This window comes from Perca fluviatilis, chromosome 4 (assembly GCF_010015445.1).
Source record: "Perca fluviatilis chromosome 4, GENO_Pfluv_1.0, whole genome shotgun sequence".
NCBI classification, from domain to species: Eukaryota; Metazoa; Chordata; class Actinopteri; order Perciformes; family Percidae; genus Perca; species Perca fluviatilis.
The window spans coordinates 34,046,571-34,067,720 of NC_053115.1; the positions used below are offsets into that span (position 1 = coordinate 34,046,571).

General features: G+C 41.3%; 1 protein-coding gene across 2 annotated transcripts; it reads left to right on the top strand.

The window, feature by feature from the left end:
• Positions 1–861: 861 nt before the first annotated feature.
• Positions 862–20,772, top strand: LOC120557827 (endothelin-3). Of its 2 annotated transcripts, none has more exons than XM_039798460.1 (4): positions 862–1,078; positions 1,697–1,928; positions 9,182–9,334; positions 19,766–20,772. In XM_039798460.1, exons 1-4 carry the CDS (start codon positions 1,009–1,011, stop codon positions 19,848–19,850), a joined length of 540 nt encoding a protein of 179 aa, XP_039654394.1. In that variant the 5' UTR covers positions 862–1,008; the 3' UTR covers positions 19,851–20,772. The 2 variants fall into 2 exon arrangements, with proteins under 2 accessions (XP_039654394.1, XP_039654395.1); XM_039798461.1 differs by having other exon boundaries at positions 1,700–1,928.
• The last annotated feature ends 378 nt before the right edge of the window (positions 20,773–21,150 follow it).

Here is a 21,150-nt window from a genome sequence, read left to right on the forward strand (position 1 = left end):
AATACGATTTGTCTTTTTCAGGAATTACAATGGTATTTCTTGGAAAGGTGATCAGGCACAGAACACCTAAACCGTGACTGTTGAGAGACCATTTTGCATTCATTATTTGCATTTGTAATCTTTCATTTCACTTTGCTTTGTATTAATGATATTTAATTGTATTAAAGTATTAAATACCGTTTTTGTCTTTAATCTTAATGGGTTGGAAACCTAAGTTTGTGATAGGAAGATTTGTTTGATTATCTGTTTGGTTGGAGAAAGTAAAAGATGAATGTTTACCTGGCATAAACAGTGTTTTGTGTAATGTGTGACTAAGTAGCTAAAGTAGCCATAGTTTTAAACTCAGTTTGCAGAGAGCTTTGTGTTAGCAACTGTATCTGGGCGCTTGGATGATCAAACTCATTCATAACATTTTATGAGGTCAGCCTTATTTAACACTGAGGCTGTAGCAAATAAAACTCTTCTTAACGGTGTGTCTGTGTGGGATGCCATCTGTGGTTTTAGCTAATTTCATATGTTGTAAGCTATATTGTAGTTTTGCTCATTTTGATTTAAAATATGAAAATATAATTAATTTAAAATTCTGCATTCGCAGGCCTATGTAAATTCTGCAACTTACAAACAATTCAACAACTAATTCAATTGCATTCTCCACAAATGTCATTAATTGTCCGCTGGACCGGAAGTCAGTGGTCAACAGCAGCAAACAGCTCCTCCCAGGTGTCCCAAACATCGCATTGACTTTTATTTTGAAAACTGCAGCAGGAAGCATGTGTGATATTGCAGGTGACTTGTCGCTGACCTGTTATCTTATAATAAAGCAGAGTGTCTGAGGGAAGCACGCACAGTCTGTCAGCAGCTGATAGATGAGCAGATATATGACGTTTTGACACACAGAACACGCACTGGACTTTTAATCTTGTTTGCAGGATTTCAGCATTTTTTTTTTCTTTTCTTCTCATATTCTTTAAATTTCTTTATTTTTAACATTCCCATGTTTCGTGTGTGATGGCTAATATATCATCTGTTGATATGGGAGTTGTGTTTGTTATCGTGGTGACAGCATCTTTGGCAAACGGTGAGTAGAGGTTTTATTTATACAAAATATCATAATATATAGAAGTATATTAGACAATGTAAAGACAAGATAATATAAGGTAAGACAGCCCAAAGTGACACGGAATACAAGCAGAGGATCAGTGACCTGTTTGGTATCTTTACTGTTTAAATTACTTGAATTCATCCATAATTTGAAATTGTTATTATCAGATAATGCTATCAGATCAGCACTTGTAGCAGTAATTGCAGCCAGTGTTGATATTACAGTCACTGAGGTTGGATTGCCACTATTAATCTTAATTTATCCATAACAAAACTGTGCTCATAACTGGAAAAGTAATGTACCATGGACTGGTTTAGATTGCCACTTACACTCCCATTATGCAAATATCATGGCAAGGCACTGTATGCTTAACTCCACAAACACACACACACACACACACACACACACACACACACACACACACACACACAAGCACACACACACACACACACACACACAACACACACACATACACACACGAACACAAACACACACACTGTATGTCCCCTCAGGGTATAGCAGACATTTAGAAACGCTGTTTCAGACCAAAGATATGACTGGATGTTGTCAAACACTCATATCGCTGTGATCCAGCAGGTTTCTCATCAAGCATAGATGTGAGCCAGAGGAATGAGGTGGAAGCTGTTAATCTGAGCACGCTGCTGCATGGCGGTGTGAACCAGCTTGCCGGGAAAGCAGAACCCTGCTCTGCCTGTGACCCGCCGGGGGCCAGGAGGCGTTCAAAGAGATGCACGTGTTACACTTACAAGGACAAGGAGTGTGTGTATTACTGCCACCTGGACATCATCTGGATCAACACTCCAGAGTAAGAGTCATCCTCAGTGTGCCTTCAGTATGGCTGCAGTATTATTCCCATGCTTCTTTAGGGATCTTCAGTTTGTCTGTGCTGTCCATCATGTACGTACATCATATTATCATTTTAAAGTTACTGCAGCTTATGGTTTCATGTCCTGATCTCCTCATTGTCCGCTGTAGTCACAACTCATAATACTAGTCTGTAATCATAGACCTTCAGCTTCAGTCGCTTATTTTTAAAATAAGCTTCACAATCTGCAAATGTAAAACCTCAAATATTGCACTTGATTTGTCACAGGTTTGTCCCTCTGAACTTGTTTTAGATATCTGGCATAAAACATACAACAAAAAGAAAAAAGCTCACCTGCATTAGCAGACAGATTTATTGCCTGAGAGTTGAAGTGGGGAGTTATCAGTTCTTAGCCTGGTTGACACCAGACCCTTAGTTGTAACTGAGAGTGAGTCTGGGAAAGGTTCATTGACAGTTCATTTCCAAAGGGGCGTTACCAACGGACGCCGCTCAAATGCCTCTGGGCGCATTGGATAGTCCTTCAACCAATCAGACCAACGATCCGGGTGACGCTGTTCTTCGGTAGCCGTCATGTTGAATGTTAACAAAAAGCTGCTTGCCGCTGCTGCGCTATTGTCGTCGTGTAAAGCCCGACTCAGCACTTGTGATTGGTGCCTCGATTTTGGGGAGATTGGAAATGGGTTTGAATGGGCTCTTGGCCAGACTGACTTGCAGAGCAAATCTCAAATTTGCCGGAAGTTCGTCAGGGTTTACCCAGGCTAATCAGTTCTTAGATTACAAAGCGTATGACGGAGGTGTGGCCAGTTTTCAGCCTACAGAGAGCTATGCAGCTATTGTTTTCTGCCAGTCAGTCAGTCAGTTAGAGAGTCAGTCAGTCAGTTAGTCAATCAGTCAGTTAGTTAGAGAGTCAGTCAGTCAGTCAGTCAATCAGTCAGTCAGTTAGAGAGTCAGTCAGTCAGTCAATCAGTCAATCAGTCAGTCAGACAGTTAGAGAGTCAGTCAGTCAGTCAGTCAGTCAGTCACAGTCAATCAGTCAGTCTGTCAGTCTATCAGTCTGTCAGTGTGTCAATAAGTAAGTCAGTCAGAGACAGTCAGTTAGAGTCAGTCAGTCAGTCAGTTAGTCAATCAGTCAGTCAGTCAGTTAGAGAGTCAGTCAGTCAGTCAATCAGTCAGTCAGTCAGTCAGTCAGTCAGTCAGTTAGTTAGAGAGTCAGTCATTCAGTCAGTCAGTCAGTCAGTCAGTCAGTCAGTCACACAGTTAGAGAGTCAGTCAGTCAGTCAGTCAGTCAGTCAATCAGTCAGTCAATCAGTTAGAGAGTCAGTCAGTCAGTCATTAATCACATGAAATCGTACAAGGTATAATTCGAGGGAAATGTAATCCCATCAGCACCTTCCACTAGTGCATGATTGATCATTGATCATGAAGCAGAATGTGGCCGTCAGATACTGTCTAGCCAGCAGGACTCCCAGCAGAGAAGTGTCGGTGTTTAATTCCTCCACGCTTGCCTCTGTGCCTCTCTGATGTAGAGATGGAGATGGATGCAGAGATGGACTTGCTTTTCCATGTAGCGGATCGTAGCTATAGGTCGTAGCTAATAGCCATCTCCACCTTCTCTTCTTTGTTCACTCTGATCTTTAGCAGAGTCAGCAGGAGACTGCTGAGTCGATTTCCTGGTCCTCATGAGCGACTCATAGCCACATGCCATCACCGTCCAACGTCAACCCCATAAAGCTAAACTAATATTTGAAAAAATACACAATTCAGCATGGATTTTGCAGAGCTGACTGGAGAGGTCCGTGCCTTCTAGAACCATCTGACCCACAGCCACCCTCGCTGACCCTCGATGAGATCAAAGACGTTGTGTCCTACCATATAAGGGAACACATTGCAGATGAAGCTAAAATTGCCTGTGCACAGCCTTCTAGATGTATCTTCCTGAAGTACCCATGGTTATACCATTTAGAATGAATCCAGCTGTCCTGCTGCTCGCTGTGCAAAAGTATTGATTGCTAATGTCTCACTGAAGATTACGCTCGTTCGAGATGAGCCAGGTCTGCGCAGAATCAATCACCGGTGATTGCCAGCCAATGCATGCCGGTTAGATTTGTGTCCAACTTGATCCTGACTTGCTCTGACATGTGGGCAACCAATAACCTCATGAGATCAAGGCAGCTGCAGTTCTGAGACGCAGGCAGCGCAGTTGCTTTCCACCGACTGCAAGACCAAGACGGAACCAGGGCATGCTGGGAAACGCCGGCCTCTCAGCTGATCTAACAGTTGATTGGTTCAGAATTTTAATTATATGTGTCTGATTTAAAGGCTTATTCTGTACAAACCACAAGTTGTGTGGCTGATAGTTACGTTTAGAAGTCAGAGAGACTAAATCCGTTCAGATTACGGCTCATCCACAGTGTGTTGTTAATTAAAATCAGCAACAGATCGCATGTAAAGCATTTTGACAGCTACGCTTTCATAATAAAAACAACTGGAGACTGTGTAGGAGCTGATATATGGGTCTGATAACATTTTATTAAATCGGAATCGGACCACAGTGTTTCTGTCACTTCCAGCCTGAAGGCTGCTGGAAATGGCTGGAAACTGTCCGACTTGACAGTGGATTTTTGTCACCACCCCTGGCTGCTCTCGTCTACTTTACAGGCGAGGCGCAGCTCATCTCGAACAAGCCTAATGATAGCTCCTGCTTAGATGTGGCATAGAAATTTGTAAATTTTTCCACTTCAATTTTTTGAGTAGTTGAAACTGTACATGTTAGCATGGTGGACAGAGTATAGTGCAGTATAATGTACTGCATCTGTTCCTGTTCACCTTTTAACCTGTTTGAGTTCTCAGCTTTCCTCTGAGCTTTAATTCCATTTTTCCATATTTACTTGAATTGAAAAATCTTTAAGCCATATGGTCTCAATAAGCAATCCTTTGACATTAAGATTAAGGTTATATATATATATATATATATATATATATATATATATATATATATATATATATATATATATATATTCCTGGTCCTGATATGCGATCTGTTGCTGATTTTAATTATATATATATATATATATATATATATATATATATCATTGATGATTGTCTGCAACCAATATTTTAAAGTTGACCCTGGATCTAATGGAACAGCTGTAGCGAGTGATTGGTGGTTCACGTGGGAGCCTGTTTGTGAGAAGGTGACTATTCAGTGAGACTAAAATTAATTATCTGAGGTTTCATGCATCTTAGGGGACCGCTTCTTAAGTACCTGCAGCTGCTACAGTAAGTTGACCTTTTGACGTTACTTCTATGACTATTGAAGTTTTCTTATAAAAAAAAGAAATCATGTTTAATTTTTTCAACGCTCGGCGCGAGAACAGGATGTGAAAACGTTTCAGTTCTCAGTGACAGATTCTTTTGTCTATTAATATGATTGATTTAGGTTTTGTTGCTAATGTCGATTGGATCTGTTCCTTTCGCTGCTAGAAGAAAAACGGCACAATGACAAATCAGGAAAACTGTGCAAGCTAAGGTCAAACATAAGACATGCCTTCAGACGTGTGGCTTATACCAGCAGCTGTCGATCACAAACCTGACTGATGCTGTTGTTAGTAGAAGAAAACTCAGTAAGATAGATAGATAGATAGATAGATAGACTTTATTGTTCCTGAGGGAAATTTTGTGAAATTCTTGGTGCAGCTTCCCTAAATAAATCACAGTACAGTGGTTTCAGGTTTGCACTCCAGACATATAAATGGTCAGAAAATGTCTTGCCATGTCTCATCTGCTCATTTTCAGTAATAAATTCATTGGAACGACTTTGGCATCGATGGTAGTCTTTTAAATAGTCAACCTGAAACCATTTACTGTTCAGTGGAAGTTAGTGGAAAACTAACAGTTTTGTAACATCAGGGTTATTTTCTCAGGAGCCCCAGGCTGGGCAGTAATACCTTCATGTGTAAAATCCATGAAGTGCCCCTTTAAGTTACAACAATTTTAATTGGTAAAAATATATGATGAGTATAAACCACGTACAAGGTCAGAAATCTCTGTATCAGTGTGCAAAATGTTGTCCAATTGGAGTTTAGCAGGAAGAAGTAGTCCGGCTCGATAAAGCCTGACATCTGGCGAAAGCGGAAGGGAACATTCCCTTCCACTTTCGCCGCTATCTATTTTACAAGTACATGGTCACTGCATCCGGGGCTTAGCGCCGCCTAGGAAAGTTGTGATTGGTTTAAATAAATACAAATAGAGCCCGACCGATAAAGGATTTTTAAGGCCGATTTGGATACAAATATTTGGTGATTTAAAAATCCGATATTCTGATATATTGGACGATATATATATATATATATATATATTTTTTTTAAATCCAGAAACGTGTAACAAACCATAAACAGATTTCCCTAACATTAGTTATTTGTAGTTGTTTATGAGTCCTCACTAAAATAATATGATAATGCAGTTTAAAAATAAACTTGTTTGTTTTATTGTCACAACAGAACAGAGGAACATCAAATTATATTAAAGTTCTGATAAATAAAATGTATAAAATAAAAAAACTTAAGATATGAAACTTAAAGTCCTTTGAACAAAAACACAATAACAACAAAAGAAAATAAAACCGTGTTGCCAACAGGGACGTTGTAGAGTGCCCTCTGGTGGACAAACTATGCAACGCCAACACTCATAACATGGTTGAAGGGTGTTTCGTCTTTTTTTTTTTTTTTTATATTAATTTATTGTCCATTATAAATGCCAATACCGATAGTTTGGAAAATGCCTATTATTGGCCGATAATATAAGCCCAAGCATTTTACCCCTATTTCAGAATACATTGGTGGTGTAGCCAGACCACACTCCAGCGTTGACACAGTCTGGCAATGCAAGCCTATGTTTAAATAGATACCGGCTAAACAATGCCAGATCCTTTTTGAACCGGCCTCAAAATCCTTTCATCTCCTCAAAAGAAAATACAAACTGAATGAAGAATACATTGCATTAGTTTGTTCCCCAAGCACACAAGACAAGATAATGTAAGGCAGCCCTAACCTGAGGATCAGAGGAACAAAGATCAGAAAGAAAAAAGGGTCAGCGCCCGGCTAGGTCTGTTTGTCATATTGGAAGGAGGTGAGTTTAATGTGGTGTTCAGGGTCAGCCTGAAGATCCTCCAACACCATCAAGACTACCCACGTTGTTTAAAGCTTTAGTGCGTAACGTTTTGATATTATTAAACATTACATTCAAGCCATTGCCAAATGAGTTTCTACAAAACTAATTAAGACTATCAGCTCCACACAACTCTCTCTGTATTTCTCAGTATGGCTATGTTCAGAAGATTGTGTCATTTGGTGACTTTCCCGCGCAGAAACTCGAGTGAAGATAATGACCTCTTCTAAAGAGTCCATCATGTTTTTTTAATCCTCCGTGTCCTCCTTGGCTACTAGGAACTGCGTGGAGAAGGGGTGGGGCTTGTCATTACTTAGAATTCCTCATGGGGGAGACAGAAACTACGCACTATAGCTTTAAGAGAACCAGTGGTGCACATCGAAGGCAACAGCTGGGGCTGCTTGGTTTTTTTGTTCACTGTGAAGTTCTGTCATTGTTTCTATTTTGGCTAGCTTGTTCTTCAGTGACGATTTACAGCCATGTAGAGAGGAGATCAGAAGACTCAAGGGCAGGGTCAATGTGATGAGCCCACTACATGTATGCTGGACCCTTCACATTTCTGTTTGGGGATACGAGAGTTTAAAAGCCTCCTGTAGACAGGGGTTGCAAATTAGCATTTGGCTACAAACACTGTGTATCTGGTTCTCTAATGCTCCTGTGTTTTTAAATAAATAAATAACTAAAACCAGCTGAGGTGCATTTTACCATTGACAGTTAATAACTTAGCCTAAAATAACGAAAGGTGAGGAAAGGTGATGTGAGGCAGCTCAGGCTGAGCAATGAGATGACCGGAGCGAGGGGAAGTGATAATGATGCTGGCTCTCAATAGGCAATAAAATTTATTTTTAATGCTACTGTACATGTTATGTCATCAGACTTTCCTTGAGTTGCGATGATGGACATATTCTAAGTATTTCCTGAGATCCTTAGCACAGCCGTGTCTACTATTCACTGAAGCTTTCGCGTTTCTCGGCAATAGTGGACCAAAGGTAGCCTAGAAATCTAGACACACCCTAGTGGCAGCAAATTTATTTTGCAGCCAGGGGGGTCTAGGCACTCTCCGTTGGCTTGCGAGCTGGAAAAACCAAATTCTGGTCAGGCCAATCACATCGTGTATAGAGTGGGTGGGCGGGCTTATGGCTTCTGCTGCTGGGAACAGCGGTCTTCTGGAAGACTTGAGTTAAGCTTTTCTTTGAGAAAAGAATGGCACAGAAGTCATTCTTAAAAAAGGAAGATGTGTTCGGAGTTTTGCCGACCGGATACAGCAAAAGTTTAATCTATCAACTAGCTCTGCCTGGTTGTAGTGCTATCCTATTGCGTGCAGAGAGAATTTGAAAGACAACCGTTTATCCCGCCCCTCGGATTGAGCCCTGCCAATGGTGAGTTCCCAGACCCAACATCTGGACGTGGGTCTGGCTTGTCAGGCTAGACCAAAGGAACACTCAGAAACAAACTGCTCATGCTTTACTTTTTCTTTATTTGTCTAAATCCCAGTGGGACTATAAAAGAGACAGCCTGACCTTTACTGACTTCTCAAACTTTACTGGCTGAGTTCAAATCTTTTTAAACCCTAAATATAGAACTTCCCCTTTGATCTGATGACTTTAAATCTACTAATGTAATACATTCAAAATACACCGACTTACCTGTTCAGTAGTTACACCTTTACAATGTATACCATACAACAACAATTCTGTAATAAATCATACCATTGCAAAGCTGATGCTAAATTGTCGTAGACACTATTTTAAGAGTGGTTAAATCAGGTCATTTTGCAGCTTGCAGTCTGTGGTGGTGTTGTACTGGACTGCATTATTCTGAAAGGAGTTTCCTATATTCTCTCCCCATATTGTCCAAATGGTTGAGGACAAAATATTAGAAACACATCCCAGTATAATGCAGTCCAGTAGAACACAGCCTCTAAAATCGCTGTAGAGTTGAATCTAGACACAGTGTGAAACCTGAACATTCAAAACCTATCTGCCTGAAGTGTAATGTCATGTACAGGGCTTCCATTCTATATGGTCCCTCAGCACTCTGTAAATGTGAGTTTGTTTGTTTTTTAGGCACACTGTACCGTATGGTATGTCCACTTACCAGGGTTCCCTGCGCAGGAGGCGCTCGGCTGGGACTGAGCAGGGGAGGAGGGGGGCGGCGGCCCAGCGCTGTGTGTGTGCACAGCACGCTGACTCCGACTGCAGTGGCTTCTGCATGGACAGGTAACTCTAACTGTGTCTGTACTAATGTTCAGTGGACATTTCCACAAGTACTTGTCATAATTAATACAATAATGTTCTTCTCAAAGGAGATACCAACAGTGAACATGTCCTCGACCCAGAGCATTACACTTTTCATACCATAGCCTCTCAAAACCTGCAGACTGAAGCAAGGTTATAATCGTTTTATATCGTTATAAAACGAGGCATTACAAAAAAAACGATAACTAACTAAAACTGTAATGTCTGTTTGCAAAACTAACTAAAATAAAATAATCGAGTAAATGTCCCTAGTTTTCATCTTTGTCAGCCCACAATTGTGAGTCGACTGACCTCAAAAAGTGTGCCTCTTTACTCAACCAAACACCTGTTCATGTCTGTCTTCTTTAGTCTATTCGCTATTTAGGTTTTTTTATGTTTAACACATTTTATTGATTTTTGCCAGTAAAAAGACAATTCTGAACAAAAAGCAGTTCAAATCTTGGCCGTACAAAAGTGCAGTACAAGTGGTATAGAACAGCAATAATCAAAACACCCACCCCACCCTCATCCAATCCGTTCATCCCAATCTCAACCCCATCCAGTCCAAACCCTACAGTCTGTCCTAAGAAATAGGCACATTAATATGTATAGTAAAGTATGTTACTATAAAGTAAATACCTATAAACATAAACACAGTAAAAAAATTAAAAAAAAAAAAAATTACCCAAAAAATAAATAAATGCAAAATCACAGGGGTGAGAAAAGGGGAGAAGGGGGGGGTGTCATCATCTAGTCAGTTTCCTGTAAGGGTCTTTGTAAGCTCTCAAAGTATGTCATGAAGGGGGTCCAAGTCCTTTCAAAGCTCTTTATGGAGCCTTTCAGTGTGTATCTAATTTTCTCCAGTTTCAGGAAAAACATAATGTCTCTCATCCATCTACTGAATGTGGGTGGTGTTTGTTCCTTCCACAGGAGTAATATCTGGCGTCTAGCAAGCAAAGAGGTGAATGCTATAACAGCATAAGCCCTGTCTTTAAGAGATTTAGTTTCTTGTGTAAAGCCAAATATGGCACATATTGGGTTTGGAGGGATGTCTATACCAAACATTTTGGAGTAGGCAGATATGTCTGCCCAAAATGTCTTGAGATAAGGGCAAGACCAGAACATATGTATGTGGTCAGCTGGCTGACTTTTACAGCGGTGACAAGCAGGATCAGCACTAGGGAAAATCTTGGCCAGTTTAGCCCTGGTCCCGTGTACTCTAAGAAGGATTTTAAGTTGAATTAGGCTGTGTCTGGCTCAAGGAGAGGAGGTGTATACTAGGCCAAGTGCTGCCTCCCATTGATCCTCTCTCATTGCTTCCCCAAAGTCATCCTCCCAGAGCTGTCTTATTCCTTGCAGTGAAAGGGGAGAAATGTTGCAGATATCATTATAAAGAGTTGAAATTAAGCCTTTCTGATGCGGAGAAAAAGAGAGAAAATTGTCTATTGTATTATCTGTTGGAAAGTATTGGAAGGAGGCAACGTTTTTTTGTAAAAAAATGTCTTACTTGGAGATATCTAAAGAAATGAGAGTTGTGCAAATGACCCAAAGCTGCCCTCAATAAAGAGATTGGAAATAGATGTAATGCCTTGCGCCAGCCATATCCCAAAGGCTAGTAGGAGGAGTCCAGGGTAGAGGGTGGGAAATTATAATTGTTCATGATAGGAGAATGTGTTGACATTGTTGATAAATTAAAATGTCTTTTAAATTGTGACTAAATTCTGATTGAATTAAGAACAATGGGATTTGAGGAGAATTTGCTTAGTGGAACAGGAGGAAAGGGGGCACACAGCACATAACTTAGGTGAACTGGGCTGCTTGTGCACTCCAGGTGTACCCAGGGCTCACTCCTATCAGGTTGGTATTTTTCTGTCCAAAACAACATTTTCTGAATATTAAAAGCCCAGTAATAATAAATAAAGTTGGGTAGTGCTAAGCCCGCAAGTCCTTTGGGTCTCTCAAGAGACTGCCTTTTGATCCTGTGTGATTTACCATTCCAAATGAATGATGTTATGCTCTGGTCCAAGGTTTTGAAAAACGTTTTCCTTATTAAAATAGGATTTTTTTGGAAAAAATAAAGAAATTTTGGTAATACAATCATTTTAATGAGGTTAACGCGACCAATTATGGATAGTGGTAGATTCGACCATCTCGTCATATCTTGTTTACATTTATCAAAAAGAGCACCAAAGTTTTTAAGAAACAGTGTTGAAAAGGTGGGCGTGATCTCCACCCCAAGATATTTAAATCTTTTTTTAACTATTTTGAATGGAAAAGTAGTTGGGGGAATTTGGGTTGCAGCCTGATTGAGGGGAAACATCTCACTTTTCTGGAGATTAATTTTGTAACCAGATAGTTTCCCAAACTGATTTAAAATATTAACAATATAAGGAACAGAGGTCATAGGGTTAGATGTATACAGGAGTAAGTCATCGGCATAGAGAGATAATTTATGCGTAAGCCCACCTTGCACTATGCCTGAAAACTCCGCAGATTGTCTCAGGGCGATGGCTAATGGCTCTATGGCTATAGCGAAGAGGAGAGGGGATAGGGGGCAGCCCTGATGGGTACCTCTACCAAGGGAAAAGTATTCGGACTGCTGTCCATTGGTAACCACCGCGGCCAGGGGTTGAGCATACAGAAGTTGAACCCAAGATATAAACGCATTGTCAAATCCGAATTGTTTCAGCACCGAGAAAAGATAGCGCCACTCAACTCGGTCAAATGCTTTTTCAGCATCGAGTGAGATCACCATTTCCGGAACAGATGCTGAAGGGGAATATGCAATGTTCAGGAGTCTTCTTAAGTTTGAGCTAGAATGTCTGTTTAAAATTAAACCAGTTTGATCAGTAGATATTATCCGAGGTAAGACCTTCTCCAATCGGCCAGCAGTTTTATTGCTTTTTAGGGATTTAATAGCATCTAAGATCTCTGCAGAAGAAATATTTCCTCCTAATGAAGAACTGTGTTCAGATTGGATCGAGGGAAATGCAAGGTTGTTAAAGAAGTTGCTTATTTGCGGAAAGTTTTCATCACATTTAGAGGTATAGAGGTCACTGTAATATTGTTTAAAGGCGCTATTAATCTCCAGGTGATCGGTCACAATTTAGTCATTTGTATTATAAACCTTAGGTATAAGGCGAGAAGAGGCAGTTTGACGGGCTTGTTGGGCTAAAAGTTTGCCGGCCTTGTCACCTGATTCATAAGTATTATGTTGGGCCCTTGTGAGTAGATATGTAGCCTTGTCTGTGGTGAGTGAGTCATATTCCGCTTGTAAGCGTAGTCTTTCTTTATAAAGAGATGGAGATGGGAATGACGAGTAACGTTCATCAATACTAGCCAAAGCCTGAGAGATGTTGCCAAGTTTGGCCATTCTTATTTTTTTCATTCTGGAGGAATATCCAATTATTTGTCCTCTGAGAAAAGCTTTAAGTGTCTCCCATAAGATTGAATGGGAAATCTCTGGGGCGACATTGGTTTCTAAAAAGTACTGGATCTGGGATGAGATGAAAATAATAAATTAGGAGTAGGAGTGCATTAAGTCTCCAATGGCGTGAAGGTTTGAAACAATTAGGTAATACAATGCCATTTGGAAGGAGAGTGCACCATGGCCTGAGACAGAAATAGTGTGATATTGGCATGACTCTATATTTCCCAATAATCTATTATCTAAAAGAAAATAATCGATACGGGTGTAAGTATGATGGACCCTGGAGAAAAAAGAGAAGCCTTTTTTGGTAGGATATTTAAATCTCCAGATGTCTGAAAGACCAGTCTGTGTACAGAATTCATTTACAATTTTGGCAGATTTACGAAGAGACTGAGGTGTATTGGAGGATCTATCCAATGTAGTGTTGAGTACACAATTAAAGTCACCTCCTATTATCAGGTTGTATGTATTATGGTCAGGTATAGAAGAAAATAGTCTCTAAAAGAAAATGTGATCATCAAAATTTGGGGCATAGATATTGACAAGAATGACAGGGAGGGAGAATAACTGCCCAGTTACAATAATAAATCTCCCATTACTATCAGCGATCACCTCCTCTGCCTGAAATGCAACATTTTCGTGTATAAGGATTGCTGTCCCCCTGGCTTTAGCATTAAACCGTGAGTGGTACAGCTGTCCCACCCAGCTTCGTTTAAGATAATTAACAGAATCGTTTTCTGTATAAAAGCAATATCTGCCTGTAATTGTTGAAGATAAGACACTATTTTCTGTCTTTTCACTGTGTTATTCAGGCCCTTAGCATTAAGAGAGATGCATTGGATAGAGCTAGTCTGACCGGGGTTAACTTGAGCTGTCATTACCTATCACTTGAAATGAGTAGTCTAACATGTGAACATATAGGCAGCCATGAGAGGCCAATGTAAACTGAAATGATGACAAGGGGTAGGGTGGGGAGAAGGGAAAAAAAAAAAAAATAAAATAAAAAATATGCAGGGTGACTGGTGAATTCTCCTTTCAAGCAAACAGCACAAAGAACACGTGCTCATGATACTTAAACTCTACACTCTGTTAATATGCATTTCTTAATAAAAACATAGTTTGTGCACAACACCATAAACAAATGTGGCGTTTTGGGCAGGCTAGCCTAAAGAGCACAACTGAACATAATATTGGCCCATCAGCCCATTAGAGTTCCAAATCTCCATACAGTACAAGTTTAAAAAAGAAAAAGGGAATACAGTCCAACTAAAAGATGCAGGCCTCCATAGCCATCAATGGGATAGCGCCGTCTGGACTCTTTTGAAGCATTAATTAGTGTGGTTAGTACAAAAAAGAGAAGAGAAAAAAAAATAAAACCACACTGATTTCTGACACATCAATTTTGCCAACCGTTGGGTGAAGTGGGCTAATATGGCAATCAGAGCTTGCTTACCAACATAAGTCCTTAGACTGTAATCCTGCACTTTAAGTTTCAGTGCTTCGTTATCGGTGGAAAGGGCTGCAAGTTTAGAATCAAGTCTTTCAAGCCTTGTCTGCGTGTCATTGAGCGAGGTTTCCAGGTGTTGAATGGTTGCATGGTGTTGATCAATAATCTCTCGGTCAGCAGACAGTTGAGCAGAGAGTTTGGCTACTATGCGTTCTTCCATGGAAGTCAGCAGCCTCTCCATATCACACAGCGTTAGCGGTGCGTGGCTAATGCTAGCATCAGGATCCGCTGGTTCAGCTAGCTTAGCTGCGTCATCTTGAATTACTTTCGTAATTTGTTGGTCTGCCAGTTGATTTTGCTTTTTAGTGGCGTTCTTCATGTTATAGGTTAAGTACAGTGTTTGCACAACTCGTTGTGTAATATCAGACGGATATGACTAGGATTTTACCAGGATTTGAACAGAGTGATCCCAGTTTGCGACCTTCTCCGCCATGCGTCAAACCGGAAGTCCCGCTATTTAGGTTTTTTCCTGGAACACGTCACTTACACATTTTGCACTTACTGCGGCGTCTTGTGTTTACACATTTGTGCTCATCATATGTACATTGTATGTACTGGTGTTATTGTTGAATACATTGTGAATACATATTTCTAAAATTGTATGATGTTTTTGTTGAGTTATTATTACACAATACTTCTTCTGACCTTTTTGAATCTTGCCCCTGACAAAAACTAATAAAAACTAAGCATTTTCCAAAACTAAAAACTAAACTAAACTAGCAAACCCGCTTTAAAAACTAATTAAAACTAAACTGAATTTGAAAACAAAAAGTCAAAACGAAATTAAAGCTGCGAGAAGCGATGGACGGGCCCTCGCGCCTGTGCGCACGTCGGGGTTACCGGCGGACGCCGCTCCTTGCGACCATGCATTCGCGTGGCACTCAGACACTGCAAATCGTCACCAATGAAAAGGGAACTCCCCGCTGAGTTCAACGATACCTCACACAAGACTCTACGTCATACCGTTCATTAGCTGTGAAAGGGGGCGTGGCCAAAGAATAGGGGGCAGGCCAAACCTTTACCAATATACAAGGAAGTCTCTGCTGAGTTCATTGATACCTCACATAAGACTCTACCTTAAATGGGTCACCAGTTATGAAAGGGGTGTGGCTTAAGCATAGTGGGCGGTTCAAACCATCACCAATTAAAAAGGAACTCTCTGCTGAGTTCAATGATATCTCACACAAGAGTCTACATCAAACGGGTCATTAGTTATAAAAGGGGGCGTGGCTTGAATATAGGGGGCGGGCTAAACCATCACCAATGAAGAAGGAAGTCTCTGCTGAGTTCAATGATACCTCACACAAGGGTCTACATCAAACGGGTCATTAGTTATCAAAGGGGGCGTGGCTAAAGCTTAGGGGGCGGTTCAAACCATCACCAATGAAGAATGAAGTCTCTGCCGAGTTCAATGATACCTCACACAAGGGTATACCTTAAACGGTTGAAATGTTATGAAAGGGGGCGTGGCTTAAGCATAGAGGGTGGGCCAAACCATCACCATTGAAGAAGGAAATCTCTGCTGAGTTCAATGACACCTCACACAAGACTCTACCTCAAACGGTTCAAATGTTATGAAAGGGGGCATGGCCTGAGTAAGTGGGCGTGGTTAAATTATAGGGGGCAGCTCAGTATCACATTTAGACCACACATTATGAGTTTCATGTAAATCAGATGATGTTTGTCATATAAGGTGCATTTCCTGTTACCAGCGGGGGGCGCTATGACCAAAAGTCAATTTTGGCCTGTAGGTGTCCTCAGGCCTGGACCCTTGTCAATCGTGAGAAATTTCGGGCAGATACGAAAACGTACACTCAAGTTACAACAACTTCTTTGTTCATCGCTAAACACTCAAAATGGCCGCCACGCCCACACCGTCTGACAAAAAGTTTTTCTTTCAATAACTTTTCATCGTTAAGGTGTTGAGATGATACAGACCAAGTTTAAAGTCCATCGGATGAAATCTCTAGGAGGAGTTCGTTAAAGTATTGCACCTTGACTTTTAGGCCTACTTCCTGTTGCCACTAGGGGGCGCTATGACTTTAAGTAAATATTGGCCTTTATTTGTCCTCAGGGTTGGACTCTTATGAATCCTGAAAAGTTTCGAGCCAGTTGGACAACGTAGACTCGAGTTACACCCACTTCTTGTTTCGGCGGCGAAACGCACAAAATGGCCGCCCTGCCACGGCCACGCCCTATGACGAAAAGTTTTTCTTTTAACAACTTTTCATCTTTAACATCTTAAGATGGCACAGACCGAGTTTGAAGTTGATCGGATGAAATCTCTAGGAGGAGTTCGTTAAAGTACGACATGTGGAAATGGCCAAAATCGCACTAATTTCGAACTTTCAATTGAAAATGACAGAAATTAACGCTACACGTCCGCAAGATGCAATTCAGCACATGAACGGGGGGGCAGTATATCATCTGACAGGCAGGTCAGCAGCTGTTCCACACTCCAGCCAAGGAATTACTTCCGGTGTCGGCCGGGGATGACATGGCCCTGATCTGCCCCCTAGTGGATATAGAGAGGCGAAATCCCTCCTTCTGGTGGGCTGCCATGGGACCTTAATTCAGAAAAAATATGGTGAATGGGGAAAGACAAATTATTTTTTGATCCCGTTGAATTGACCCATGAATTACACGTCAGTTTAAAAGATAATTTTGTAAGTCAATAAAATCGTTGCAGTATATAAAAAAAACTAATTAGAAAGACTACAGACTTCAAAGTCGCATGGATGACATCTCACTGAAGCTACGATGTCTGTGTGTATCGTACCAGGATGTAACGTTACTCACACGAGTTGAGGATCTTGCTTGTTCTTTTGCTTATCTGCTGATAACACTTCACTGGGTAAAACACATCAGGTAAGATAACGTGACATGTGTTGTGTAGGGTGACCAGACGTTCCAGTTTGACTGGGACAGCCCCGATTTGACCGGGACAGTCCCGATTTTGAGTCGCGTGTCCCGAGTCCCGACAAAAGCCTGTCGGAATGCTAAAATGTCCCGGTTTACACCAACCACTATGAAATTGTCCCGGTTGTCAGCGATCACATAGCCGACGTGGTCTTATTATAGCCTGATCATTAACTAAACCCATGTAGAAAGACTAATAAAGCGTCCAGTGTATGATTTTAACAATGTGTGTGTGTGTGTCAGTCAATCGTAACGGTCTGCATAATCTGTGCAGCCAGCGTTACGATGTATATTTGTAAACATTGTTGCAATGCCTCTTCTTATCTGTCTCATTTTAACCAGTCCCTCAAGGATTTTGCGGCCTGATTTTGCGGGAGCTGTCCTCAATTTAGGTCATTGCATCGTTTCATCTCCGCTTTTTCCTGCATCTACCGTGTGTTTGTGTGTGTGTGTGCACGTCAGTCGCATGGGGAACTGAGCAGCAGCCCCGCCCGCTGCAGAGAGCCGACAGGATTGAAACAGCGGCAGCTTCAGCGACTTTAGAGTGAAAAAACGTTACAGTGTAGCCTACATTAATGTTAAAATGTATACAGATTGGCAGGACAGTCTGAAATGTTTTGCACGATCTTTCGCTGTACTTTTTGTTGGTAAATGTGAGATGTTCGAGTCACACGTCTTGTCTTCATATCAGAAACAAGGAAATTAATTTGGCGACTTACACAAATTCTGATTTGAACACAACTTGTGCATAATGATGTAGGCTACCCACCTTACCTAACGCTGTAGTTGATGTGTTGTTCAGGCATGAGGTCATGAATGAGAGGCCCTGAACTCATGTTAATTCCTGATGATTCATAAGATATAAAGGAATGAAGTAATGCACAAATCATGAATTAATTCATGCATGAATTCATAATTCATGTACCCTTACCGTAAATTGTTACCATAACTTTAGTTCAAGCCTGTGGCAGCATTTCCAAATAATTCCTTTAGTGCCATGCAATGAAAAATACCTTTTCACAAAGTTTTTCACAAGTTCAGTGGGTGCATTTTCCAAAAGAATGCTTTAATTCTGAAAAATAAAGTTGGTCCCACATCAAACTCACTCAATGTCTTTTAATATTATTTGTTAGATATGTAGGCTACATACCAAGAAAATTCATGAATATTAACTGAGATACCCCATTATGTTGTGAGCAGTAGGCCTACGTGTGCTGTTGGCAAAATTGTGTCTGATCTGTCTCTGTCTGTCTGACCTGGGCTGGCACATGTTCACGTTAAAAAGCGTGCACGAGCACTATGGTCACGCGCAAAGTCCATCCATCCATCCATCTTCGTCCACTTATCCGGTGTCGGGTCGCGGGGGGAGCAGCTCCAGCAGGGGACCCCAAACTTCCCTTTCCCGAGCAACATTAACCAGCTCCGACTGGGGGATCCCGAGGCGTTCCCAGGCCAGGTTGGAGATATAATCCCTCCACCTAGTCCTGGGTCTTCCCCGAGGCCTCCTCCCAGCTGGACATGCCTGGAACACCTCCCTAGGGAGGCGCCCAGGGGCATCCTCACCAGATGCCCGAACCACCTCAACTGGCTCCTTTCGACACAAAGGAGCAGCGGCTCTACTCCGAGCTCCTCACGGATGACTGAGCTTCTCACCCTATCTCTAAGGGAGACGCCAGCCACCCTCCTGAGGAAACCCATTTCGGCCGCTTGCACCCTGGATCTCGTTCTTTCGGTCATGACACGCGCAAAGTGTCCCAGTTTTAGTTCCGGGAAATCTGCTCACCCTAGTGTTGTGGAACAGCACTAAGCTAGCTAGCTAGCGAGCAAGCCGAGCCATCAGCAAGGTGACGTAAATTGCAAGCGATGTAGTTCACCGAGCGGTTTCACACAAGACTAAGTGGTCATGTGGCGGCCTCTAGCGGTGCGGGTTCGAATCCGACCTGCTGCCCTTTGCTGCGTGTCATCCCCCATCTCTCTCCCCCTTTCAAGTCTATCCACTGTCACTTCATAATAAGGGGGAAAAGCCCCCAAAAAAGAATCTTTAAAATAATAAAAAAGACTAAGTGGTCATACGACAAACAGAGACTTTCTTGTGTTGAAAAAATCTTTTAAATTGACGTACATCATGTTTGTAAACCATGGCTCAAATCAAACATGATCTAAAAATAATTTGTCTCTCCCCGTTCACTACCATGTATATATTTTCTGAATTAAGGTCCCATGAGGTCCACCGGAAGGGGAGGTACTTTGCCTCTCTATATACGTTTAATCCTCCAGGTACATGCAAAATACGCTGGCAAGTATGTGAACAATGCTGTTTGTCTACACGTCCGCATTGTTAAAAAGCAAGTATATTGGTGCCTTAAGTAGCTAACTATACATGCATAAAAATGCTTTTGGTTCACAATAGTGTCTGAACTGATTAAATTAGCAGCACCTGATCAGATGAGTGTGTGTGTGTGTGTGTGTGTGTGTGTGTGTGTGTGTGTGTGTGTGTGTGTGTGTGTGTGTGTGTGTGTGTGTGTGTGTGTGTGTGTGTGTGTGTGTGTTTTCCCAGCAAGCAGAGGAGGCCACCACCCAGAGCAGCTCGTAAAACAGACAAGAGGACAGCTTCTCTGCGCAGTGGGCCTGTTATGAAATGAACATTTAAGTGACATGCTAATGACCTGGAAGGTGGACATACTGTATGTTATTTTGTGCCTTGCGATCAGAGTGCTGGATGAATAACGTGTAGAGCTGCTGAAAGCGAGGGACACCAGCACTCTCTGCCTGTGTCTGTCCGGCAGGTGTGGATAGTTTTTCAGTATCCTATCACGACTGAGGATGGTTTACATGGCCTGCTTGTTGCGACAATGACAGACTTTGGTAGAGCACACACATGCCCATGCAGCGTGATGTGGAGGCCACTTCAAGAGCTTCTGCCATCCAACTCTACCGTCTCATCCCATTCTGGTAAATACACAAGAACGGTATCACTCCACATGGACATCATTCAACACAGCCAGTAACTCAGCAGTATTTTCTTTAAAAATCACAATTTTGTCACAGTCACTGATTGTTTTATTAGGTTGTTCCCTTATGAATGCAGTTAGTTTCAGCAGTAATTGTTATTATTGCTATTATTATTTTACTTTTCTGTGAGATTTTTGGAGGTAAAGGAACTTTTGTTAAGCTGTATCCAAGTCTTGTGAATATGAAATGTGTTTCAATATATATAGGCTATAAATCATATTTCCGTACAAGACCTATATGTACATTAAAGGTGTAAAGTAAGATGTTGTATATATAATTATACATGTGGTCAGGCTAATCAACAGTCCTCTGTGGTAAATAACCAATTTAAGTAACAATTGCAGTGGGCCATACAGTAAATTAATTATATCCTGTGTTTAGTCTTGTTATGGTTGAGCCCTGAGGCAATTCCCCAATCAACTGACCATCTGCACAGGAAAGATGTTAAGAACTAGTAGATAAGTCGAGCATCTCAGCCTACTGAATCAGTTTCAGTCTGACAAAAGGAAGACATTGATTCCTTACTTAATGTTTGAAATATTCTGATGCACATCTGGCTTCTTTTTTTTTTTTTTTTTTAAATGTGCCTGACAGAATGGTGATGAATTTCAGGCCAAACTCTGACCAATCATGTTTGGTTAGTTTGATCAGAGGCTCCTTTTACATCCATTCTCAGTTCATATCAGGAGACACTAGACTAGCTGTAGTCGAGATTTATGCTGACTGACGCACACAATGCTAATGCATTGCACAGTGCTGTCAGGCACACCTTATACATAATGTTATCCTGCACTTCAGTCATTTTAATATGTAGAAATGCGGAATAACACTGTTCATATTATCTGCTTATGGACTTATGTCTCCACACAAGGATCAAATTATTATCTATTGAAACTATACTATATGCATGCATTGTATATGTTGGTGCCT

Excerpts from the sequence above, each read along its gene's own strand:
- LOC120557827 (XM_039798460.1), top strand. The coding sequence starts at position 1,009 with ATGGCTAATATATCATCTGTTGATATGGGAGTTGTGTTTGTTATCGTG. Across the intron at positions 1,929-9,181 it reads ATCTGGATCAACACTCCAGA|GCACACTGTACCGTATGGTA; the intron begins GTAAGAGTCATC and ends TTTGTTTTTTAG. Across the intron at positions 9,335-19,765 it reads AGTGGCTTCTGCATGGACAG|CAAGCAGAGGAGGCCACCAC; the intron begins GTAACTCTAACT and ends GTGTTTTCCCAG.